The sequence below is a fragment of the Salvelinus sp. IW2-2015 genome, linkage group LG15, assembly GCF_002910315.2.
Source record: "Salvelinus sp. IW2-2015 linkage group LG15, ASM291031v2, whole genome shotgun sequence".
Taxonomy (NCBI): Eukaryota; Metazoa; Chordata; class Actinopteri; order Salmoniformes; family Salmonidae; genus Salvelinus; species Salvelinus sp. IW2-2015.
Genome location: NC_036855.1, coordinates 63687440 through 63705925, shown reverse-complemented (window position 1 = coordinate 63705925; position 18486 = coordinate 63687440). Strand labels below are relative to the sequence as shown.

Below are 18486 nucleotides of genomic sequence, written 5' to 3'. Positions count from 1 at the left end.
TCCCACCAAGGCTGAAATGAGCCCAAAGTGACACCTTTGCATTATTTGATGTCATGTTGACATTTCATACCCTCAAAACAGTGGGCATGTAACTGTTTTGCTTCAGAAAGAGTGCTGTTTTTTCTATATGTGTCACAGCTGTATTTCTATGTAGGATAGGAAGGTCATAGGCAGGTCCCCTGATGATTAAAGCAGCTGGAAGGGAGGGTGACAGCATTCACAGACCACCCTTTCATCCTGTCCCTGTGGCTGCCTGCACTCTTGACCATGGCAGCCAACAGCCTGTGAAAGATGGTTACAGGGTGCAGGTGTAGGGGTGCTGTCAGCAAGACAGAATGTATCCAAAGGAGGGACCACCGGGAAAGCCTTCCAAATAGTGGCCACACAACGCCCMAAGGAGTGTCCGTAGGGGGGGATAAAGAGGGGGGTGGATCAAGGTGGAAGCTCCATTGTACAGCACCTAGAAGGCAATTGGATAAGCTAGGTAACCTGGAGATGGGAAAGATAGATGGCAGGGACGATGAGGGCTTCTGTTGGGGGCCTTTGTAGTTAGAAACGTGGGGGGTGGGAGTGTGGCGGGCGATATTATCTTTTAAGGATCCAAAGTCCCACATGCACACACATGCAAGACGTTGGGTAGGCCTGGTAGTGAAATTCAAGATGGACCCTTTTTGGGGGKTTCGCTTCATTATCAAAAGCAGGATGTTTTTTCAGTCCTGTTGTGCTTCAACTCTAACATCTGGTGTCTATGGGCTCCTCTTTGAAACCAATGAATGGATTCCTAATCAAGATGAGTGGCCCAAAGTTAAAAGCTACTCTCTGTTGTGGAACACAAGAGAATTGTTATGGTGTCATACCATTTTTGCAGTCTTTTTATACTATAGCCTGTGTAATTTTTATTGGAAGTTGGATGTGCACTAATCTGTAGGCTGCTTTAGGATCCTTCTAMAATCAGTTTACAATCTTTACTAAACCTGCCTATATAACAATCTCTCATCAATTCCTAGAACCTTAGTTGGATTCGATGACAATTTTTGCCTAAGGTTACTCTCTATGTATTACATATGTAAGTCACATACTGAATTAGTCAGGTGGGGAAGAAACGTGAGTGCTGTCTGCATAGCTGTCATGCTGCTACACGCCTGTCTTTCTCTGCAGTGAGTTGGAAACGTGAACGTCCCCTGGGCAATATCAGGAGGGTTTCTTCAAGAGTTTAAAGTATTGCTGGGGACCTGTTTTGGCCCAAATGAATCATTATACTCCTGGGGAAGATGACAGTACTTTACCAATCTACAGGAAAACCAATGTAACAGTGTTGAAAGCATGCTTCGGAGCAGTTACTTACTAGTTATGCCTCCAAAAAGATTAATTTGTTACACACTACCATGGCATCAAACATTATATACTATTTCTGCAATTCTCTGTTGTGTCTTTAGGAGTATAAATCCAGCTTGATTGTTTGAGATTTGAATTGGAATCAGGGCTGTGTTCTGTTTCTAACCTGAGAGAAATACTGATCCACTCATGACACTTGTTGTTTGGTTCCACAGTGACATCAGCATGAATAACATCACAGAGCTCCCGGCATTTGTCTTCAAGAACTTCCCCTATCTAGAAGAACTGTGAGTATTCATCTTTTCTAGTACATTACCCACTACAGTTTTTGTCACATGCATATGATAATCAGTGGTTTTCAACCACAACAGACCAGTTGTATTATGTGTTTGATCATCAAGTTGCTCAGCAAGATATAAAGAACCCTGTAGTTTCTCTTACACCAAAGAGTCATGCCATTATAGTCGGCTAAGTTGCAGTGTTTTTAGAAAGGGCAAGTTATACCATGATAGCTATCAAAAAGTACCATGACTATACTACGTAGGATTCCAGAGAACATGTATGTGAGATGCATCACATTCTTTCTTTCATTGTGTTTTCTTTGAGAATTTGCAGGGTGGCAACCGCATGTCTCAGTTCTGGGACCCATTCAATGAGCATATCTAATCTTTGTCATTTTTTTACTCTTGAAATACCCCTCTGTCTGGTTCAGAGCTGGAAGTAAGGATAAGATCTGTCTACCTGATATCAGGTAACATGTAACCCTGAGAATGCAAAATGACCTGCTAACATTATTCTGCACCCAGTGCTGCTTCTGTGCCCATGTTATTTTAGCCTGTGTGTGTCTATCATCTCGAACCAGTCTTCACTCCCTTCTTTTCCGAACACTAGGCCTACTTCATCTGCTTTGTCAAAGGGCAATTTACTTTTCATCGCATTGTAAGTGGAGGAATGCCAGGCAGGAAGGAAGAAGGCAAAACAATGGTTTCCATGACAACCTGACTAAAAACGCACCCTCGCTGCACTCTACCACTCAACATTACCTTTCAGGCAGGGACAGGGGTCTCTGCCCAGTGTCAAATATACTTAGTGAAACCTGTTCTCTAGGTTCCATCCTGCTCTGTAGCTGAGCAGTAGGCTTGGGAGATACCGTATACCAGGGTATTTTTCGAAATACTTACAGTATCATTTTCAATACTTAAAAAAAAAAATGGGATGCGTGCTACGCCACTGCTTTTAACTATAAGTTAAGTATAACTATAAGAAATCTAAGATGTGTCAAAATCAATTATATCAGGCTGAGGGCCCCAGCTACGCATTTGATTTCCTAACTGGCTTGTTAAGTGGCTAGATGTCAAGATCAAGCTTCTTGGTTATAGCAGAGACATTCATTTCCCTCCTGGATCAGGATCCCTGTTGCCTAAATTGTTCTGTGCCCCAAAAAAACTAAACAAAAAACTAGTTTTGTTTTGTTTGAATTAGCTCCCATTGTGTGCACTGCCAGTAATACCATATACCCCGGTATGGTACAGAAACGTTATCTCGTGATGAAAATCGGGATACCGCCCAACCCTACTGAGCAGCACTGTAGGGCCTAGCAGTTATATTCATGCTTCGGAATGCTTTTTTGTTGACAGCTGTCTATAGTTTTTAATTTGTGTTTGTTTAGCCTTATCCTTGAAACAAATCATAAGGTTTCATTGAGTGAACTGAGCGGATGGCCCTGTAGCCCGGGGTGGTGGTGTGTCACTGAACCACAGCTCCAGCCCTGAGGGCTGACAGAGAGAGGGGGACATGCCCAGAGAGGAACATTCCCTCTCTGATAGTCACGTAACCCTCCTTCATACACACCTCCCATCCTGAACAAAGCACAACACAGACTAGCTACCATGCTGACCGATAAAGAGATGTAGGGGAGTCTTCCCCCTCAATTTGTGTTTGAGTGCTTGTGTATTTGTCTGTGTCTCTGCACACATTTGTCTCCCCGAGTGTGTGTTCCAAATCTCTTCACCTTCTGATGTTGAAGTGTATGTTGTCTACCAGTGAGTTTCTTAGTGAAATAGAATGGTTGTGGGAGTGGTGCTAGAGAAGGGAAGGATTTAGTCTTTCCTCAACAAGGCTTAGCACATTCTTCTGCCTTCATCAAAGCCTAGGGGGACGTGTTCTGAATTTGTTGAGAGAAAGGGAATGGGTGGGGAGGTTCTTCACCCTGAAATGTGAAGGATGTCCTAGCAATTTGTTAGCAGGCCTGCGTGTGGTGGCTGGGCCGTAGACATGTGGGCGTTGACCAGCTCCAAGGCTGTGGACGTAAAGTTTACAGTACCTTATAAATCTGGCAGACACACTAACCAATTTGCACATAAATCCTACTCTGCTTTCAAACCTGAAGCTGTGTTACTTGAGTCCTAGATTAATAATAAACATTTGTCAGTAGTTGGGTTTGCAGTTGCAGCAAACTTAGTGCAAGAGAGTCAAGGAGTAGGCTTAACGTATGTGCATGAAACTGGCCCCTTTGACTACAAGTACTTCAACAGTTCATTTACTGCTGGGAAACAATGAAAATGCTGTCAAAAGGAAACAATTCAGTCAATGAATAGTTGATAAAGACACATGAGAAGCCAAATTGATTGAGTGTTTGATGCTGAAGCGTGTCCTGTGGAATCCACTGGGAGGCAATCATTTGGTTTGAGCCAGAGCCAAGTCAAGTTGAAGAGCATGTACCATTATATAACCTTCCAAATCCAGCCATGTTTGTCAACCACAACAAATATGTTATTTTAAACATGTTCTGCCATTGGATCACAGTGGAAGTCTGCCACTAGCGTTTGTGTATTTAGACTAGAGACCCTGTCATATGATGCTGTCTGGTTGTTATATGATGGACCAAAAGTGTTCGACATCCCTGGAAGTGTGTCCCCGAGTAGGCCCCAGTAAGCGGGTGCGTTGTTGGGGTGTATTAGGGCATGGTGGGAGTTGTTACTCAGATTCCCCATGCTCTCAGGCTCACACCTAGCAGCTATTGGCTGCAGGGGAATCTAACGCCACCCAGCTCAAATTGCAAAGGGTGATAAATCTGGTGCTAATCTCCCAGGCCAGATTTGGTGGAACTATGAGTCCCTGACAACCCGCCCCCACATGATTATTCACACTGCCAGTTCTTCCTGATATCCTGGCTGGAAGGGAAGGGGAGGCAGTCCAGACCCAGGAGGGGAAACCCAGGCCCAGTCCTAATGTGTCCACTCTCTCCCCAGAGTGTCTGGTGAAGTGACAACATGCCGTCGCACTGACACGTCTCTCTGGCACCCCAGGCGTTATGTTCTGTTATGTTATGCCTGATAACACAAACTGGAGCCTGTGAGGTGTTTTCATTTGTTTTTTTGGTCGATGACTTTCAATCTTGAATGTATTAACATTTCAAAGTGAAGCTGTTAAATTGAAAGCTTTGAAAGTTGTACCAACAACATATAGATTACTGTACGAATCCTCGTTTAGCTTTCGATGCAATTATGAATTGCATCGATGAATTATGAACTTTTTCTCTCCCTCTTCCTCTCTCTCTCTTTCTCTCTCTTCGTCTCTCTCTCTACCTCAGACGACTGGCAGGAAATGACCTCTCATTCATCCACCCTGACGCTCTGTCTGGACTACATCAGCTCAAAGTCCTGTAAGTGTGCCGCTCATTGGTCCTACACACACACTTACAACACGCACACATAGACAAACACTCATATAATACCTGTATGTTCTGTGACTGTACATTGAGCCAAGGGTTCAAAGACCAGTACTAGTGAGTGCTCGGGCACAACCCACACAAAATCAAACACACAGACATTCACACGCACACACACCTGTAAATAAAATTGGTGAATGAAATACAGGTGAATGAAATAAAACAGAGGTGTTCACTTCCTTCCCAACGAGCAGTGGCCGTGTGACGTGTGTGAAGAGGCAGGAAACCAGAGGGCCTGTTCCCCTGGGCCCTAGCCTGCTTTGACGACAGAGACTACTGATAGTAGAGAGGAAGGGAGATAGTCACCATAACCACATCTGTGTCCAGAAGATACTAGGATCCACAGACAGATACTAACGCTCATCACTACATGGTCAAGTACTCACATCCCACACAAAAATTACTACAGTTTACTGTAGAATACTACAGTACTTACTATAGTATTCTGTAGTATACTGTAGAATACTATACTACACACTGTAGTATCTTTTGATCATGTGTAGTACTAGTAGTATATGTTGTAGTATACTGTTGAATACTATAGTATATACTACAGAATGATCCACAAAAAACACTAGTAAATACTGCCGAAATGTCAGTCCGCCAAAACTTTTTTTTCTATATTAAATATTACAGTATTTAATTTGCATATACCCTGCCCATTCCACTCCCCATATCCCAATTTGTGCCACCTGTAAGTGAGAAAAATACATGCCAAGGATAGACCATATACACTGAGTTGACAAAACATTTCTGTGACATAGACTGACCAGGTAAATCCAGGTAAAAGCTATGGCCCCTTATAGATGTCACTTGTTAAATCCACTTCAATCAGTATAGATGAAGTGGAGAGTAGACAGGTTAAAGATTTTTAAGCCTCGAGACATGGATTGTGTATGTGTGCTAATCAGAGGGTGAATGGCCAAGACAAAATATGTAAGTGAATTTTGAACTAGTTATGGTAGTAGGTGTCAGGAGCACCGGCTTGGGTGTGTCAAGAACTGCGATGTTGCTGGGTTTTTCACGGTCAACAGTTTTTCCAGTGTATATCAAGAATGGTCCACCACTCGAAGGACATCCAGCCAACTTGACACAACTGTTGGACGCATTGGAGTCAGCATCCCTGTGGAACACTTTTGACACCTTGTAGAGTCCATGCCTCGAGTCTGTTCTGAGGGCAAAAGGGGGTGCAACTCAATATTAAGAAGGTGTTCGTAATGCTTTGTGTATTATGTTCCCTATGGTTATAGAAAAGAGCAGAAGCTCTGAACATTCCGCTCAGACCCCAGTCCTACCTACCTACAGGTTATGGCAAATTTGCTCTTTTAGTATTTGTCCAGTATGTTTTGTCAAAGAGAGAGTAAATACTACAGTAATGACCGCAAAAACACTACAGCAATTACTATAGTATAAACTACTGTTTTTTACTACAGTATTTATACTACAGTAAACCGTAAATACTACACTATTCAATGTAGTGTTTTTGCAGACTTCAGACTAGAGGTCGACCGATTATGATTTTTCAACTCCGATACCGATTATTGGAGGACAAAAAAAAGCCGATACCGATTAATCGGCCGATTTTATATAAAAATATATATATATTTCATACACACACACACATTTTTGTAATAATGACAATTGCAACAATACTGAATGAACAATGAACACTTATTTTAACTTAATATAATACATAAATACACACACACACACACACACACACACACACACACACACACACACACACACACACACACAGCTCTGAAGTGACAATGATACTGAAGAGTCTGCTTAGGAGACAAATACTCTCAACTGTTTGAATAAAAATAGAGTTTAAGTTACCTGTGATGAATGTTGAAAACAAAAACTGTCATTTCTATATGCAGGAAATCCTATTTTAATAATGGGCATGGTAAGAATTGACGACCAAAGTGCGAGTCATAATTCCCATGACACCTTCTAGCAAAATCTGAAAAGCGGTTCCTTCATTTATTCCGTAGGATATTTTTTAGATTCACTTAAAATAAGGTCTGTGTTTCGTGTAGGCTTACACCACCGTGCCAATTTTATAACTTTGTAGATATCCATAGGACAAGGTAACTCTGATCAATATTGGCTAAATATAAGCGAAGATCATTTTTTTTGTAGAGTGGATTTATGAAAATATGTTGACAAACGTTACCTTATCCTAGTGAGATTTACACGGGTATCAAAACGTCGAGGCGGTTTAAGCCTGCACGAAACACAGACCTTATTTGAAGTAGATCAAGACATTCTCTATGGAAGACATGAACGGTAAAATAACGAAGGAACCACTTTCAAGTTCAGCCGCAAGTTATTACAGGAATTATAACGCGTCGACTATTTCTCTCTAAACCATATACCTTTGACTAATCCGGAAACTATCACCTCGAAAACAAAACGTTTATTCCGTTCCGTATTTTTATCTAACGGGTGGTATCCATGAGTCTAAATATTCCTGTTACATTGCACAACCTTCAATGTTATGTCATAGTTACGTAAAATTCTGGCAAATTAGTTCGCAAAGAGCCAGGCGGCCCAAACTGTTGCATATACCCAGACTCTGCGTGCAATGAACGCAAGAGAAATGACACAATTTCACCTGGTTAATATTGCCTGCTAACCTGGATTTATTTTAGCTAAATATACAGGTTTAAAAAGATATACTTGTGTATTGATTTTCAAGAAAGGCATTGATGTATATGGTTAAGTACACATTGGAGCAATGACAGTCATTGATTGATTGTTTTTTATAAGATAAGTTTAATGCAAGCTAGCAACTTACCTTAGCTTACTGCAGGCTCCTCGTGGAGTGCAATGTAATCAGTGTTAGAGCATTGGACTAGTTAACTGTAAGGTTGCAAGATTGGATCCCCCGAGCTGACAATGTTAAAAATCTGTCGTTCTGCCTCGTTCCTAGGCCGTCATTGAAAATGAGAATGTGTTCTTAACTGACTTGCCTAGTTAAATAAAGATTAAATAAAGGTGTAAAAAAAAAAAAAAAAATCAGCACCCAAAAATACCGATTTCCCGATTGTTATGAAAACTTGAAATCGGCCCCGATTAATCGGCCATTCCGATTAATCGGTCGACCTCTACTTCGGACTGCAAAAACAATACAGTGAGTGAATACTATACTATTCCTAACATAGTATACACTAGTATTTTTTCATATGGGATATGCAGGCAGACACAAACGTGTGTGCTCAGAGACACACGCATCCTCCCCACAGTCAAGTATACTGTAATGCATTCTGTACACTCTACTTCACCCTGAACCCATACACAAGCGTATGAAACAAAGCCTGAGGTGCTAGTTAGAGTCAATGATTTTGACCCTTTGTAGACATAAGAGGTTGAGAGGCTGTAACACTTTGTAATCCTTTTGTGTTCATTTTACATTACATTTTAGTCAATTAGCAGACGCTCTTATCTAGAGCGACTTACAGTAGTGAGTGCATACATTTTCATACTGTGTTCACACTTTAACTCAATACAGAGCTGATATTCTCATTCTCATACGCACCACGTGACTGCTGGTTGCATCACTAGCCAGCTACCACCTGGTTACTCAACCCTGCCCGTTAAACGCTGCTGCCCTATATAAATAGACATTGAATCACTGGTCACTTTAATAATTGAACACTAGTCACTTTAATAATGTTTACATACTGCTTTACTCATTTCATATGTATATACTGTATTCTATTCTACTGTATTTTAGTCAATGCCACTCTGACATTGCTCGTCCTAATGTTAATATATTTCTTAATCCATTCTATTGCTTTTAGATCTGTGTATTGTTGTGAATTGTTAGATATTACTGCACTGTTGGAGCTAGGAACACAAGCATTTCGCTACACCCGCAATAACATCTGCTAAAATACCATGTATGAAGCTCGCATCCGCTACAAGACGCATGGTGCTTGCCTACGGAGCTGTGAGGGGAACGGCACCTCCGTACCTTCAGGCTCTGATCAGGCCCTACACCCAACAAGGGCACTGCGTTCATCCACCTCTGGCCTGCTCGCCTCCCTACCTCTGAGGAAGTACAGTTCCCGCTCAGCCAGTCAAAACTGTTCGCTGCTCTGGCACCCCAATGGTGGAACAAACTCCCTCACGACGCCAGGTCAGCGGAGTCAATCACCACCTTCCAGAGACACCTGAAACCCCACCTCTTTAAGGAATACCTAGGATAGGATAAAGTAATCCTTCTAACCCCCCCCCCCTTAAAAGAGTTAGATGCACTATTGTAAAGTGGTTGTTCCACTGGATATCATAAGGTGAATGCACCAATTTGTAAGTCGCTCTGGATAAGACCGTCTGCTAAATGACTTAAATGTTAAATGTGACCAATAACATTTGATTTGATTTGGTTGTGCAGAAATTGTAATGATGAGGCATGTTGGTGCGACCACAGTTCAGGTTCTAAAACTGTGTTTTCTCCCTCAGGATGTTGCAGAATAACCAGCTGAAGATGTTCCAAGTACAGCTATAAAGAACCTCTACTCTCTACAGTCTCTGTGAGTCCCCCTATCTCTTCATCCATCTGGAATTACATGACTGTACACACACACACACACAACACACACAACACACACACACACACACACACACACACACACACACCTTTTAGAGACTTGAAATGGCAAAACTCATGGACATCGCAAGCATAATCATGACATTTACAATGGGAAGCATTTACTCTACAAATCCAATTGACCTATTAGCTTCCTCTAGACTGGCCTGCATCATTGCACTAACCTTTACACAGCTCACACATAACCATCTGGTTACCATGCTGTCTTTACCCCCCACCACATTACATTTACCAACAGTTAGACATCATCTATTTATTTATGTGGTTGCTTTTTGCCTGTATGGGTTTGAAAGGGATGTGTGTGGGTTGTTATGTTTCCTAGACACTGCAGGGCTCTACAGTGCAGCACTTTTAATTATTGCTGTGTGACCTGGAATTTTCATTCAGGTATCCGTATGCCTAGAAAAATTAAGGATTCTAGCTTTAATACCTCATATTTTTCATTGTGCTCCTAAATGTCTTTGTGTCCGCCTACATTTTTCAACTTAGGCGCACACATGTGCTTCTTGTAAAAATAGTCCGCGTAGAGCCCTGCACTGGTTTCCAAATCCCCAGCGTCTCTTTCCTTTGACTTTAACTTAGTGACTCTCTGTGACTACTGCATGTCACTCTCTGAGGGACTATGACTGAGCATTACTCCATCTTTGTTTCCCTGTGCCTCTTTTGACTCTGACTGTGAATAGTGTAGGATGAGATCCAGCTGGAAGCCTGGTCCGGGACGTGCTGAAAATCCAGCTTTCTGCCATTTATCACCTCTCCAGATCCTTTCCCTCAGTCCCACGTTTTCCCTCTCTTTTTTCCTTCTCTTTTTTTGCACAAGTCTTTTTTCTCTTAGGGGCTAAGGTCTGTAGCTGAAGTAATATGTTTTGGCAGAGCCTAGCTGGGTTTGTATAATGCTTTTGAGAGTTAAATGTCAATCATAGTGCCTTTCTACTTCCAACACAGATTCGTAGGGAATGTAGAGGGAGAGAGAGATATGGAGTCATGGAGGTGGAAAGAGAGCGAGGGAAGAGGAGAGGGAAACTTAGAGGGAGTCTGTGAAGGGAAGAGCGGAATTACAAAGGGATAGAGCTTTTGTTTGCGAGGGAGAGAGTGAATGTTGTGATATCAGCATTAAGGAGCAGGTTTCATGAATGAGGAACAGAATGTGCAGCACCAGCCAAATACAAAACTAGTAGAAACCTTGATTGTAGAACAAAGCTATTTAAAACCTTTTGTTTGTAGTCCTCACCGGAGCAGTCTAAATAGTTAGAAATAAATGCAGAATATTTATAAGAGTAATGAAATTCCAATTTGTATAGTAACATCATACTTACTATACATACGTTATAATGTAGTAGGCTATCCAATGGCTCATTAAAATATTTGCAGTTGATAAGATTAAGGGCAATGGAAAGCTGTTAAAAATGGAAGACCGTAGTGTTAATGTTTTTCTACTGAGGCAATAGAAATACCTCATAAATACCATTCCTTACATGGCCCTTGATTTTCTCTCTCTCTCTCTCTCTCTCTCTGTTATGTGCTGTATCAATATGAAATGTCCTCAACGTGAGAATGTTAATGGTGGTGAATGTATGACAGGATTCACACATTGGTGTGACATAACTAGTAAGATAAAGGTTTCTAAAATCTATTTCCCCCCCCTCCCTCTGCAGACGTCTGGATGCCAACCACATCACGACGGTGCCTGAGGATAGCTTTGAGGGCCTCCAGCAGCTCCGCCACCTCTGGCTGGATGACAACAGCCTGACTGAGGTCCCAGTGGGCCCCATGAGACACCAGGCTAACCTGCAGGCTCTCACCCTGGCACTCAACCGCATCACCCACATCCCCAACAATGCCTTTGCCAACCTCTCCAGTCTGGTGGTGCTGTGAGTGCTGCAGATCTATCTATTCCAGACCTGGGTTCAAATACTATTTGAAATCTTTCAAATACATTTAGCGTTTGCTCTAGTCTCTCTGGAGTGCAAGAGGGGCAGGGTTTGGACTCCTTGTGATTATTCTATTGGTTCCATTGTGCCAGGCAAGCTCAGTAAACTCAAGATAGTATTTAAACCCATGTCTGATCTTGGTGCTGTTCTGGATCTGTTCTGTGCTCCTTCCCATAGGGGAGAGTTTGGGGGGTTCAACTCATTGGTAGTATACTGTAGATTCAGATGTAGCACAGACATTAGATATTTCTGGTGGAGATTTACATCTGTTGGAAGAAGAAGAAAATGTAGGAATCATGGGTAATAGAACAATCTCCACTTTTATAATGAAAGACAGTTACATGTAAGATTATTTAAATATTTTTAAACAAAGTGTCAAAGGAACAAACCCTCAGATTACACTTCTCTACCATTCAAACATTGCAGATGTTCAAATCCATTCCACTCCAAGTCAAATTAAATTCTCAGTTAAATACATCAACATACTGTATGAAGCCATCACTTACTGTGGAATGCCCCTACAAACACACGCATGCACACATGTACACGCGCACACATACACGCGCGCGCACAAGAAAAATGCTATTGCTGCAGGTCCCAGTTGGAGGGAAAAAGGACAGAGCTGTGTCCCTAGTGGCTGGCAAGAATAAACAGGCAGAAAATACCTTGAATCCATCAGGCTTCGACACACCAGCACTCACAATGATACCTGACTTACCAATCACTGTGGTCTCTGGTGATAGCTGCAGAGGACATTTACCTTATGAATAGATTGAATTGGGTCTTACTATCAGGCAGGGACTGTGGGAGATGTGAAAAGTGCTGCGTTGTTCATCCACAAAGGATGGGATGCCATGTGGCAGATTGAGCATTTTGTTTTATGTGTGTTGTATGTCAATAAGAATTGCTATATTATATCCTGCTTAAAAATCCAGACGGGTGACCTCTCGAGTGGAGCAGTGGTCTAAGACAGTGCATCGCACTGTGCCACTAGAGATTCTGGGTTCGAGTCCAGGCTCTGTCGCAGCCGGCCGCGATCGGCAGACCCGTGTACAATTGGCCCAGCGTCACCCGGGTTAGGGGAGGGTTTGGCCGGCAGGGATGTCCTTGTCCTATCGCGCACTAGCGATTCCTGTTGCGGGCCGGCTGCAGTGCACGCTGACCCGGTCGCCAGGTGTACGGTGTTTCCTCCGAGACCTTGGTGCGGCTGGCTTCCAGGTTGTGTCAAGAAGTAGTGCGGCTTGGTTGGATCGTGTTTTGGAGGACGCACGGCTCTCGACCTTCACCTCTTCCGAGTCCGTACGGGAGTTGCAGTGATGAGACAAGACTAACTACCAATTGGATACCACGAAATTGGGGAGAAAAAGGGGTAAAAAATATATATATATATAATAAATAACCCAGACGGACCCCTATTAAAACCTCCCTGCATGTTCAATCACACATACTAGATATCCAATACATGTTCCTTCTGTTGTTCAATGTCCCTTTTGGCTCGTCTGCAACAGTGAAGTCTAATTTGAGCCGGGAATGGAATATAAATATATCCTTTATCTTCCAGGCATCTGCATAATAACAGAATTAAGGAGATTGGGGAGAGCTGCTTCACGGGGCTAGAGAACCTAGAGACGCTGTAAGTACATTTGAATACAAACTCATTAACAGTGTGTATGAGCCACTCATCCCCCCACACACCCACACACACCCAGAGCAGCCGGGACGTCAGTGTGTCCACTTCCTCCTGTAATTGCTCCAGGATAAATGGAGCGGAGTCCATGATGGCTATCTGCACTACCCTCCCATTGTTCGCTTCCTCCTGCGTCGCCAGCCTGAACAGTGACACAACATCTTTAGTCCGGAGAGGACAGAGACATTCTGACCTATGGTTTAACAGCAGCCATATTAGACGTACCATGGCTGTTACAATTATTTTTGCGGTGTCACACTCACTCACAACGTTGACACTGATAAAGCATAAAGAGAATTGTCTTACTTACCATAGGAGCCTACCTTATATGTGAGCACTCCAGTCTGTCATGGGAACTACAGTACACTTGGCTATTCGTGAACACTGGATATCCCTTCAAGATAATGTTTTATAGTGTATTGCCTGAAACTGGAAGATCAATATTTTACTATCGTTAAGGTGACCGTATGTTTGCACAGCACTGCTAGTGGATGGTTACAGTATGATTGAGTGTGCTGTGGTGTGTGGTGTAATGATTATGAAACTCCCTGCTCCTTTTGGCTCCTCAGGGATCTTAACTTCAACAACCTGATGACCTTCCCAGAAGCAATCCAGGCACTGCCCAAACTGAAGGAGCTGTGAGTACTGTCCCATGACAAACACATGCACACACACACACACACAGTCACAAATGGAAGCACACACACACCGATACCGACACACACACACACACACACATACAGGGATGCACATGCGTACACAGATTCCTTAGTGAGATTTTTAAAATCTGAAACGTCAACTTTGAGTGATTAGGTTGTTTAGTCAGTAAGCGGCATGTGGCCTAGAGGTGATATCATTTTCTGGTTGCGTGCAGGCTGCAGTGTTTTTGTAGAAATGTGAGCTGTTGATGTGTCTCGGTGGAACTGTGAACCTTGGCAGGGGGAGCTGAGAGATTAATGATGGGTTCTGACTAGTGCCCCCAAGAATACACTCCTCTATCTGTTTTCCTTACCTTTGTTGCTCTCCTCTCCTGTCTGTGTCAGCGGTAGTAAAGAGAGAAGCTGTCTTAATGTTCCTGTACAATGGTTTCTTGATTCCTTGAACTTGTGATGGATATAAGRGACATGTCTACTAGATAAAAGACGCAGGCACGTTAGGTACATTACCTGGCCTTTGTTTTCACAGTGTCACTGGGACATCTTGAACAATAGATCATGACTTCACAGCGTTTCATGTGGACAGTCACAACTGTTCTCTAGATGGTGTCCTTTCATATTTCTGATGGAAAAACAATATTGAACAGATATGGAATTTACCATGTTTTATGACAGCAGTATAGATTAATTAGCAATAAAACCTTCAGKCAAATAATTGACACACATTAGATTGAAAGATGCCATCTAATGGTGAAAACTGGAATTAGCCACATTAAGTGCAGAAATCAGGAAGCTGTAGCACACATGCGTACAGAATTAGTCGTCATTTACATATTGGCAACTATAACAGTTTACTTAATTTGGACCCATCTGTTTTCCAAATCACAATTTGTATCTTCTTCTCGTTCAGCTCTTGCAACTGTATCGTTGCACATTTAATATTCCACCTTCATCCCAAAGATTGTTGTTAGAATAATTTTCACTGTGTATATTTTCATTTTCCTCCAGTGGATTTCACAGCAACGACATAGCAGCCATACCTGAGGGAGCCTTCCACAAGAACCCTTTGCTCCGCACCATGTAAGACAATACTTCAAAGGCAGTCCTACTGTCAACAAATACTATAGAATAGAACCTTAAGCCCTCACACATTCATGTACTAGCACAGTGTTCCCCAACTCCAGTCCTCCAGTACCTCCAACTGCACACATTTTGGTTGTAGCTCCAGACAAACTCACCTGATTCAACTCATTGAGTGCTTGATGATTAGTTGACCAGTTGAATCAGGTCTGCTTGTCCGGGGCTACAAAATATGTGTACTGTTGGGGGTAGTCCAAGACTGGAGTTGGGAAACACTGTACTGTATGTAAGTTTACATATTTACACACATAACTGTCCTCAGTACTGACTGACTGACAGCACCCAAGCTTGTAATATAGTGACTGACTGACAGCACCAAGCTGGTAATATAGTGACTGACTGAAAGCAGCAAGCTGGTAATATAGTGACTGACTGACGGCAGCAAGCTGGTAATATAGTGACTGACTGACGGCACCAAGGCAGGTAATATAGTGACTGACTGACGGCACCAAGCTGGTAATATAGTGACTGACTGACGGCACCAAGCTGGTATATAGTGACTGACTGACGGCACCAAGCTGGTAATATAGTGACTGACTGACGGCACCAAGCTGGTAATATAGTGACTGACTGACGGCACCAAGCTGGTAATATAGTGACTGACTGACGGCACAAGCTGGTAATATAGTGACTGACTGACGACACAAGCAGGTAATATAGTGACTGACTGACGGCACCAAGCTGGTAATTAGTGACTGACTGACGGCACCAAGCTGGTAATATAGTGACTGACTGACGGCACCAAGCTGGTAATATAGTGACTGACTGACGGCACCAAGCTGGTAATATGTGACTGACTGACAGCACCAAGCTGGTAATATAGTGACTGATGACAGCACCAAGCTGGTAATATAGTGACTGACTGACAGCACCAGCTGGTAATATAGTGACTGACTGACAGCACCAAGCTGGTAATATAGTGACTGACTGACAGCACCAAGCAGGTAATATAGTGACTGACTGACGGCACCAAGCAGGTAATATAGTGACTGACCATGGGCCCTAGAAGATACTTGTCCAGAAGATGGTGCCATTCTCGCATAGTAAATGAGTTTACTGTCAGTGTGTCCTCTTCTCTTATCCTCCCCAGCCACCTGTATGACAACCCCCTGTCCTTTGTGGGAACTTCAGCCTTCCAGAACCTGTCTGACCTGCACTCCCTGTAAGTCCCTGTCCATAGCTGTTAGAAAACCAAGTCTGGTACTCTGAACATTGTATTCATAGTGTGGTAAGGATCTCTGAAATTGTTTTATTTTTTATTTATCCGTTATTTTACCAGGTAAGTTGACTGAGAACACGTTCTCATTTACAGCAACGACCTGGGGAATAGTTACAGGGGAGAGGAGGGGGATGAATGAGCCAATTGTAAACTGGGAATTATTAGGTGACCGTGATGGTTTGAGGGCCAGATTGGGAATTTAGCCAGGACACCGGGGTTAACACCCCTACTCTTACGACAAGTGCCATGGGATCTTTAATGACCTCAGAGAGTCAGGACACCCGTTTAACGTCCCATCCGAAAGACGGCACCCTACACAGGGCAGTGTCCCCAATCACTGCCCTGGGGCATTGGGATATTTTTTAGACCAGAGGAAAGAGTGCCTCCTACTGGCCCTCCAACACCACTTCCAGCAGCAACTGCTTTACAATAACAGTGTATGAAATCACCATGTGATACAATACACTGGATATCGCTGGTGCTCAGGTGCTTATTTCATACCATGATCTAATGTTACGAGTGGACAGTTATTCCGACTAAAGTTAGTCTCTGGTCTGTCATACCTGTTTGTRTTCTAACCCTGTGAGGTATGTGTTTCAGGATGCTACGTGGAGCCAGTATGATGCAGGAKTTTCCCTGTCTCATTGGGACTAACAACCTGGAGAGTCTGTGAGTACACAATACAGCAGACGCTTTACATCAACATACACAACTGACACTGACCAACAATGTTAGAATGAATGTGTTCGTGTTAGTCAGATTGTTAGTGATTAGATTTTTTTTCTGCCTTGTTTGAGGTTAAGTTAGACCGTTTGTCAGTGGTAATTAAATCAGTGTTTCTTTCTCAGTACTTTGACAGGCACAAAGATTGCCGCMATACCGGTTGAGCTCTGTGAGGATCTCAAGGTGCTGCGGACTCTGTAAGTATCCCCAAYCTCACCTTTCACCCTTATCCTACCTTATTAATCTATTTCACATAAATGCTGATGACATTCCAGATTACATTATTTCATCCTTTTGCCCATCAGAGACCTGTCCTACAATGAGATTGAGGAGCTGCCTTCCTTCCAGGGCTGTCTAAAGCTGCAGGAAATGTGAGTATGGTATATATTGTTGGGAATGTGAGCAAGAGCACAAACACAATTTTAAACATTACACACTCAAGATGACCCCCACCTTCTACCTTTTTCTGAGTGTATATTCTGCCCTAATTATAGAAGCCTGCAGCACAACCACATCCAGCAAATCGACAGGGACACATTCCAGGGTCTGTCTGCCCTGCGCTTGCTGTGAGTACACACACACACACACACACACACACACAAACACACTCACACACACACTTGCAGCCTATAGTACCTTGAGGCTTAAAGGTGAAGGGCCTAAGTAGATCTCATTGGAAATTAACTCAGTTCTGCTTTCACTAGCTCATGCCAGAGGCTAATTTTAAAAAGCATGCTTAATTTTCTGCCCTCATTCTGAACACATCATTAAGTAATTTTCTTTCCTGCAGGGACCTGAGTAGAAATGAAATGAAAACCATCCACAGAGATGCTTTCCTCTATTTGACGGCGCTAACAAACCTGTGAGTAGGACACTGTACTGTGGTAAAAACTAAATCCGTTCTCATACAAGTCATGATAACAAATACATTACTGTTTAAACATATGTGTACATATGCTAGTAGTGTGTTYCAGGAATGTATGTATGCTAATATGTCCTGTTTGTTTCAGAGACCTGAGTTTAAACTCGCTGACCAGCATTCCAACAACTGGACTGAGTTCCCTGAACCAACTGAAACTCACAGGAAACCTGCAGATGAAAAATGTATTTACTGCAAAGAGCCTCCCCAAACTCAGGTCAGAATCCTAGTAATTCATCCAAATGACCTCACATTGTCCTGAACTAGATTTGAACTCACTGTAGTGCCAAACCCAATTCACTTACAGTAACTAAACTTAAGTACAACTGTGAGGTTGGGGTCATGCAACACTTTGAATGATAATGGTCCTATTGTGGTCTACAGGTCAGTATCAGTTCCCTATGCTTACCAGTGCTGTGCATTTGTGGGATGTGATTCTTCAACAACTTCCACTGATGAGGAGGACATCAAGAAGGTTACAGGTAAAATATGTCGGTCATGACTGGTCATTAGACCACTCTTGAC

General features: G+C 42.8%; 1 protein-coding gene across 1 annotated transcript in view; it reads left to right on the top strand.

Annotated features, from left to right (window-relative positions):
- Positions 1-18486, top strand: part of LOC111974945 (leucine-rich repeat-containing G-protein coupled receptor 4-like) — a 29221-nt gene that overhangs the window by 7249 nt on the left and 3486 nt on the right. Inside the window, 16 exon segments of the mRNA XM_070447330.1 lie at positions 1551-1622; positions 4928-4999; positions 9539-9561; positions 9564-9609; positions 11342-11557; positions 13179-13250; positions 13874-13942; positions 14969-15040; positions 16191-16262; positions 16920-16988; positions 17168-17239; positions 17348-17413; positions 17537-17608; positions 17833-17904; positions 18053-18178; positions 18346-18443. Coding sequence (XP_070303431.1) covers positions 1551-1622; positions 4928-4999; positions 9539-9561; positions 9564-9609; positions 11342-11557; positions 13179-13250; positions 13874-13942; positions 14969-15040; positions 16191-16262; positions 16920-16988; positions 17168-17239; positions 17348-17413; positions 17537-17608; positions 17833-17904; positions 18053-18178; positions 18346-18443 — 1289 coding nt within the window.